Source organism: Pinus tabuliformis, chromosome Q, assembly GCF_031772625.1.
Source record: "Pinus tabuliformis cultivar Carrire ecotype Pingquan chromosome Q, CPIR1, whole genome shotgun sequence".
In the NCBI taxonomy this organism is placed as follows: Eukaryota; Viridiplantae; Streptophyta; class Pinopsida; order Pinales; family Pinaceae; genus Pinus; species Pinus tabuliformis.
The window spans coordinates 1,187,040,098-1,187,047,471 of NC_142296.1; the positions used below are offsets into that span (position 1 = coordinate 1,187,040,098).

Here is a 7,374-nt window from a genome sequence, read left to right on the forward strand (position 1 = left end):
GTCTGTAGGAGCGTTTTCCCCATAGCACAAGTGAAAGCCATGTTGGCATCCATTGCTCATTCATGTAGAGCTATCCACATATGGACATTTAAGAAGATTCTAGAGGATCAAAACCCCCAACTTTGATTGAGCATTAGGCATATACATACCCTAATCCTAACCAAAACAATTATCAGGTAGTGTTAAAACCTTAGTTATCGACATAGAAAGGGGTACCATTCTTACTCTAATGACTTTTTGTTCTATAGCTAGACACTAGAAAGCAATATCTTACAACAACATATCACATTAATAATGTCTATTTACTTTAAACTAAATAATAATAAACTATCACAAACCATAATGTCTATTTGCACTATATTGAACCAATCTTTCTTTGTAAATTACAGTGTTAATATGAAAATAATAAAAACAAAAACAATTCTAATTTCTTGTTATAGTTTTTCCTCATTAACTTTTTAATACTATAGAATGTTTTCAATCACAATTTAAAATAATAATAATAAAAAAATCATGATTGATATATGGAACCTCTTATTTGTAAAATAAAAAATCCCTTTTGACACCTTTATTTAAGAAAAAAAAAACTATTAATAAAGAAAATATACTTGTAAATTTACTTAGATAAGTTATTTTCCCATAATAAAAAACACATGATTGTAATATTACAATTTGAGCATATGTAATCACTAGCAGCAGAGGATTGAGCATATGTAATCACTAGGAGCAAAGGATATTCTAGTTGCGTCTCAAGGGGTATTAGGGTTTGTTTTATTATTATAAGTTTTGGAGATTTTAGTTAGAATCTTTTTGGCGAAACAATTTTTTTGGTGAAATCTAATCTTGAAATATGTTATTGACTATATATATGGATTCAACGCTTTGCAAAATCATCCATGGACACTTGAAGATTTCAATATTGTGCGATTCCAATTCAATATCGTGTGATTCAATTGAAAACACTCCAAAACATATAAGTGATAGAATACAGTTTGGGGTTCGGGTTTGCATTGTTGATATGAGCAAAGTAAATCAAAACACAACCTTTGTTTATTGCAGAAAACATCCCAAGTAAAGTTCCAAAGTCAAAACCAATAGTACGATGTAGACAATGAACCTTTGTAATGGTTTGCATAATTGTCATACCATTTCGAAGGCCAACAAGCCTTTGCCATGGATTACGTAATCACGATGCACACAATGAGCCTTTGTCATGGATGATATGAATGAATTGAATGATATTTTAATGTCCACGAGACTAAAAATAGTCTATGGCACTACCAACCTCTTGTTTTTTGCCTTTTGCAGTTCAATAATTTTCTTACTCAAATTGATGATGAGCTGACCTAACCTTCTAACAATCCCTCACTGCTAACATAATGCCATCACCGTCCCTGATGACTATGAAAGCATCACATTCCAAAATGAAATGCTTTTCCGATTTCATAGCCTCATAAGTGCAAAAAGTACACACCCATTGTTTCCCAACTTGTTTAAATACACATTCATTCTTCCCAAACTTATTTAAGTACACACCCATTCTTCCCAAACTTCTTTAAATCTCTTCCACCATCCCATTTCATGAGTTAATTCTTAATTAAACAATAAAAATCTTTACATTACACTAAATATTAACTCCAATATATTCTTTTTATTAAAAATCACAATTAAAAAACCATTTAGAAAATGACCAACAAGACTTTGCTATGGATTACATAATCACCGCATCATAACATTATCGGATCGTAAACCATAACATTAGCAGATCGTACGTCCCTGTCACAGGCAAATTATAGAGTATAAGAAGTCAATGGCTTACCTCTCCATTATCTCCCCGAGTTGGAATGGTTAGTCCATTCATTCTGAAAACGGCTTTCTAAACTCTGTGATAATGCTGTAATTGACTCGATGAATTCTCAGAATCGCTGTCTAAAATCTCTGATAATGTTGTAATTGACTGGATGAATTTCATAAAGAATGGAGTTGCCACTGGGTTATGGCAACGGCACGATTGTTATACAATGCTCACAACAAACATTTGTTCTGCTTGCTTATGGAATCCAGTGCCAAACCCAAACTAAATGCCACTAGTGCTATGGTTGCCACAAGTGCAATGAGCAATCCCAAATCCCATGGCAATGGCCGTGGCGTTGACATCATGGTAGATGTGAGAACACTATCTGGCCAGGGTCGATTAAAAGAAGCGCTCAACATATTGAATTTAATCGGCGAACATGGCACATTCTCAGATTCCTCCACGTATGTTTATCTCCTGGATGGCTGTGTAAAGTACAAAGCCTTAAAAGAAGGCAAATTAATTCATGCTCACATAATTCTCACGGGATTTAAGCCAAACGTTTATTTACAAACAAAAATTGTCATCGCCTATGCTAAATCCGGCAGTCTGATAGCTGCACGTCAAGTATTTGACGAAATGTCTCAGCGAAATGTGGTGTCATGGACTGCAATGGTATCAGGATATGCACAGAATGGTTTTTTGGATAAAGCCCTCGAGCTCTTTCAGATAATGCCTGACCGCAATGTGGTTTCATGGACTGCTTTGATTGCAGGGTATGCGCAGAATGGGCAATATGGTGGCGCAGTAAAACTTTTTCAACAAATGCAACTGACAGGTATTAATAAAAACTCGGTCACCTTGGCCAGTGTTCTGTCCGCGAGTGTTAACTTGGCAGACTTGGAATATGGCAGGGAGATTCAGGAAGAGGTAATTAGAAGTGGCTTTGATGTTGATGTCTTTGTGAATAATGGTTTTATAGATATGTATGCGAAATGTGGGAGTATAGAGGATGCACGTAAAGTATTTGACAAAATGGCTGAACGAAATGTGCTATCATACAATACCGTGATTGCAGGTTACTGCAGGCACGGGCTTAGTCATGAAGCCTTGACTGTATTTATGCAAATGAAAGGTACAGGTATTCAGCCTGATGCATTTACTTTCTCCAGTGCACTCTCAGCATGTGCTGATCTGGGAAATCTGGCATATGGGAAGAAAATTCATGAAGGCATAAAGAGAAGTGGTTTGCAATGTAATGTATTTGTGGACAATACCCTTGTTGACATGTATGCAAAATGCAAGCAAATAAAAGATGCACGTGATGTATTTGACAAAATGCCTGAGAGAAATGTGGTTTCATGGAATACAATGATTGCAGGACACTCTCAGAATGGCCAGTTTGAGGAAGCCGTGAAGCTCTTTGAACAAATGCATGTCGCTGGTGTTCAGCCAGATTTAGTTACATTGGGTATCTTGATTGCTGGGTATTCCAAGAGTGGGCATGTTGATGAGGCCCTCAAACTATTTCAGAATTTGCCTGAACGCAATGTTGTGTCATGGACTGCCATGGTTGTTGGATTTGCACAAAATGGATATGTCGATGAAGCTAGGAAACTCTTCCAGAAAATGCCCGAACAGAATGTAGTTTCGTGGACTGCTATGGCTGCAAGTTATGCACAGAGTGGATGTTCTAGTGAGTCTCTGGATGTTTTTCGACGAATGCAATTGAGTGGTGTGGAACCCAACTCAATCACCTTTGCAAGTGTGCTCCCAGCATGTGCCAACTTGGCAGCTCTAGGACGAGGCAAGGAGATTCATGAAGATGCAATCAGGCTAGGATTTCAATGTGATATCTTAGTAGGGAATGCGCTTGTAGACATGTATGCCAAATGCGGAAGCTTAGAGGATGCTCGTAAAGTGTTTGACAGTATGCCTACGCAAAATGTGATATCATGGAATGCTATGATTATAGGATACGCCATGCACTGGTGTGGCAAAGAGGCCCTTCAACTCTTTGAAGAAATGCAACACTCTGTCACAAAACCAGACCATGTCACATTCGTTGGTGTTCTGTCTGCATGCTCACATGAAGGCCTAGTGGATAATGGTTGGCAATACTTTCACTGCATGCGTCAAAATTATGGCATTATTCCTGAAAGTCAACACTATTGCTGCATGGTTGAACTTCTTGGACGTGCTGGGCATTTGGACGAAGCTCACGATGTTATAAAAAAAATGCCTATCAAATCTGATTCTGCTGTGTGGGGATCTCTGCTTGGTGCTTGCAGAACCCATAACAACACAGAGGTAGGAAAACATGCAGCAGAAGCCCTTCTCAAAATAGACCCTGATAATGCTGCTCATTATGTGCTACTCTCAAACATCTATGCAGCAGCTGGCAGGTGGGATGATGTAGAATTGGTGCGGAGATTGATGAAAGATAGAGGGGTGAAAAAGACGCCAGGACGCAGCTGGATTGAGGTCAATAACAAGGTGTATACTTTCCTTGCAGGAGACACGTCACACCCACAGAAAAAGCAAATCTATGAAAAGTTGGAAGGATTATTTGGGCAGATGAAAGAATCTGGGTATGTACCGGATACAAACTTTGCACTTCGTGATGTCGAAGAAGAACAGAAGGAAGATATGCTCTACCACCATAGTGAAAAACTGGCCATTGCTTTTGGTCTCATTAGCACACCTCCTGACACAACCATCCGGATTGTCAAGAACCTTCGAGTTTGTGGTGACTGCCACTCTGCTACAAAGTTCATTTCCAAGATGGTGATGAGGGAGATTGTTGTAAGAGATACGAACCGTTTTCATCATTTCAAGGATGGGAAATGTTCTTGTGGGGATTATTGGTAATTCTCAGGAGCTCTTCTGCTAGTGATCAGTCTTTGCATTGGTATCACACAGACCAGGAAATGTGATTTGTTTGACTGCAACTTTCAGCTACTCATTGTTATTCTTTGGTCTATGATGTGAGTATCAATTTAGAAATGTGGTAGTCATGAAGCATACACAAGTAGATTTTAAACATTGTTATTGGATATCAACAGGACAATCACCTTAACTGTCAAATTAAAATTTTATTTCTCAGAAAAGATGTTTTAAAACAAGAGTTTCCACTGCGTCAAAGAGCAATCAAGGGCTAAGATTAGAGGCGAGCCTCTTCCAAGAACCTTTGGACAATGATAATGTAAAGTTAAAAACATGTGCTTTAAAATAACTGATAACATTGGAGAGTCCTTGAGATCTTGTTTCACATGGCTGCAGCTGCTTTGGCATTACTGTCTTACCCAATTCACGAAGGCAGCAGAGGAAGATACAAAGATCTAAACAACTTTGAAGAGAATGCTTTTGGGTGCCAGTCTATTAATTTAGTTTTTTTTTTTTAATCTTCTCTCTATTGCTATAAATAGGGTTTACCCCCTCTTTTATGCATCTCATATAATTCTATCAATATATAAAACTTACTCTTGGTATTATTGAGACATATTTCTCTATTGTATTGAATCCGCATGTGTGATCTAACCTTAGGAATGTAGGTGCCCCCATTTTTTTTGTTATATATATATATATATATGATGATGGGAAACCCATAGAGCACTTTTCCTCATTTTGAGTATGGTAACTAGGGTAAATCCGTTGGTTGTAGTTTTGGCAAGCGTAAATTGGCAAGGACATCATGTGAGGTACAAAATATTCATCGAGGCAGCCAGCTAAGGACCTGGCCCTGCGACTTCTTACTTGTAATTCACAACACAACCTCTCTAGCTAACTCCCTAGGCTTAGAAATAAAATGGAAGAAGAAGAAAGAAAGGAAAAAAATGGTTGGAACGTCTCGTCTCTCCCTCAAGTAGTTAAGCAAGAGTGAGATTGTTCGTTTCTTGCTAACCCCAATCAACACACAAGGACCATGTCATAAACAACACTTGAACTTGGGTTGGGGTATAAAACTTCTATTCTTAACCACCCAAGCTAACCTCAATTGACAAGTTATATTTCTAATTTGTTATAGATTTATAAAAGTGGTTACATTTGTTTAGAGGACCACTATGTGCTCAATATTTCTTTAGGTATTGGAGTCTATCATTTTGGAGTTGGTCCTTGCTTGATTTTGTTAAATGGCTTCTTCTACATCCCATTTTTTGCATCAACCTTCTTCCCTTTGTTGGAATTAGCATCAATGATGTTTTTAGCTTCCCACCAACTTTTCGTGGCCTCTATTCTAATATCCCAAATTTAACCGAGAGAATAGATTATATTACATTAATTACATGTTTAATGGTGTGGTTATTACACAAGGGGGCTATGAGTCCAAGAGAGGGGAAAAAGAAAGGGGTCCATGGATGGGTTTTCCTTGCCACATCTTTTAGTGAAGCACTACCTTTTTCTTGTGCTTTACTTGGAAGGTATATATGCCTCATGTAGGGGAAAAATCCAAATTTTGTTGGAGTGTTATTCATCAATCATTCTCTCATTCTTTGTCATACTAGAAGAACGAACCTTTATGCCCATCTATAGTTAGAAAAAGGGTCAACTCTTCAAAGAAATGTGTAAGTACGTCACAAACTATAAGATTCCTTAGCATTCCCAACATAATATGCATTGCATTATTTAGAGCCACAAATGATCCCTATATCTTTAACAAAGCTAAGCTTCTATAAAATAATAGTTTGTCATAGAGAAATATCATCCAACATTTAGTTTAGAATTGTAGTATAGTAAAAACATTTCTAGTGGATAAATCTCTTAAAACAATACCACATTACTTCTAATCTCTTAAAACAATACCACATTTATTCACAAATGGTAGGTAAATGCAAGGGAAAATGGGAGAAAGGGCAAAAGGTGGTGTTTCCTCTCTTTACAATTTACAATTCCCTTAGAGTGAGGTGTTAGACATTCTTCCACACCAAGTACCATAACCACATGCATATGCTATTGTGGTTGACGTATCATTCCTAGTTGTGGTTCCTATAAATATAATTATGATTAAATAAATGGTAGGCCTCCAATTAAGATGAGTGTGAAAATATAACGTTGGAAAGTTCCAATATAATAAATAGTTGCAATTTTGGAATTACAAATGCATACAATAATGTATAAAAATGAAAAGCAATGATTTCCTCATTAACTTAGGTGTAAGAAAAATAAACCCTGAAAATATAAGGGAGGATCATCAACTCAAAATTATTATAATAAAATATGATGATGCTATGCAGTTGTAGTTTTAATGGTTTTATACATATTTTTTATTCCATGAACTTTGTGTACTTACCTTGGTAGTAATTATACATCTATAGATCATGCATTTTCTGGTGGGAGGAATTGGGAGATAGTGTTGAGTGCTAGAGAATGGAGGAGGAAAGCTCAAGAAGGATGAAAAAATAAAAAAAGTCAATGACATATTTTCCGGTGGAGAGGAATTGGGAGATGGTGTTGAGTTCTAGAGAAGGAGGAAAGCTCAAGAAGGATGAAAAAATAAAAAGAAGCTAATGACATTGGTATCTATGCAAGTTGTAATCATGTACTTCATACACATTATATACTATAGAAACCTATGCTTT

The 7,374-nt window shown here is 36.9% G+C and overlaps 1 protein-coding gene across 4 annotated transcripts; it reads left to right on the top strand.

The window, feature by feature from the left end:
* The first annotated feature begins 1,795 nt into the window (after positions 1 to 1,795).
* On the top strand, positions 1,796 to 5,013 carry LOC149223934 (pentatricopeptide repeat-containing protein At4g33990-like). 4 transcript variants are annotated; one of them, XM_089385976.1, is made up of 2 exons: positions 1,796 to 2,930; positions 3,177 to 5,013. In XM_089385976.1, the coding sequence occupies exons 1-2, from the start codon at positions 1,997 to 1,999 to the stop codon at positions 4,664 to 4,666; spliced, it is 2,424 nt and encodes an 807-aa protein (XP_089242102.1). In that variant the 5' UTR covers positions 1,796 to 1,996; the 3' UTR covers positions 4,667 to 5,013. The 4 variants fall into 4 exon arrangements, with proteins under 4 accessions (XP_089242102.1, XP_089242101.1, XP_089242103.1 ...); XM_089385977.1 differs by having other exon boundaries at positions 2,085 to 2,259; positions 2,571 to 5,013; XM_089385978.1 differs by having other exon boundaries at positions 2,329 to 2,470; positions 2,571 to 5,013.
* Positions 5,014 to 7,374: the final 2,361 nt, after the last annotated feature.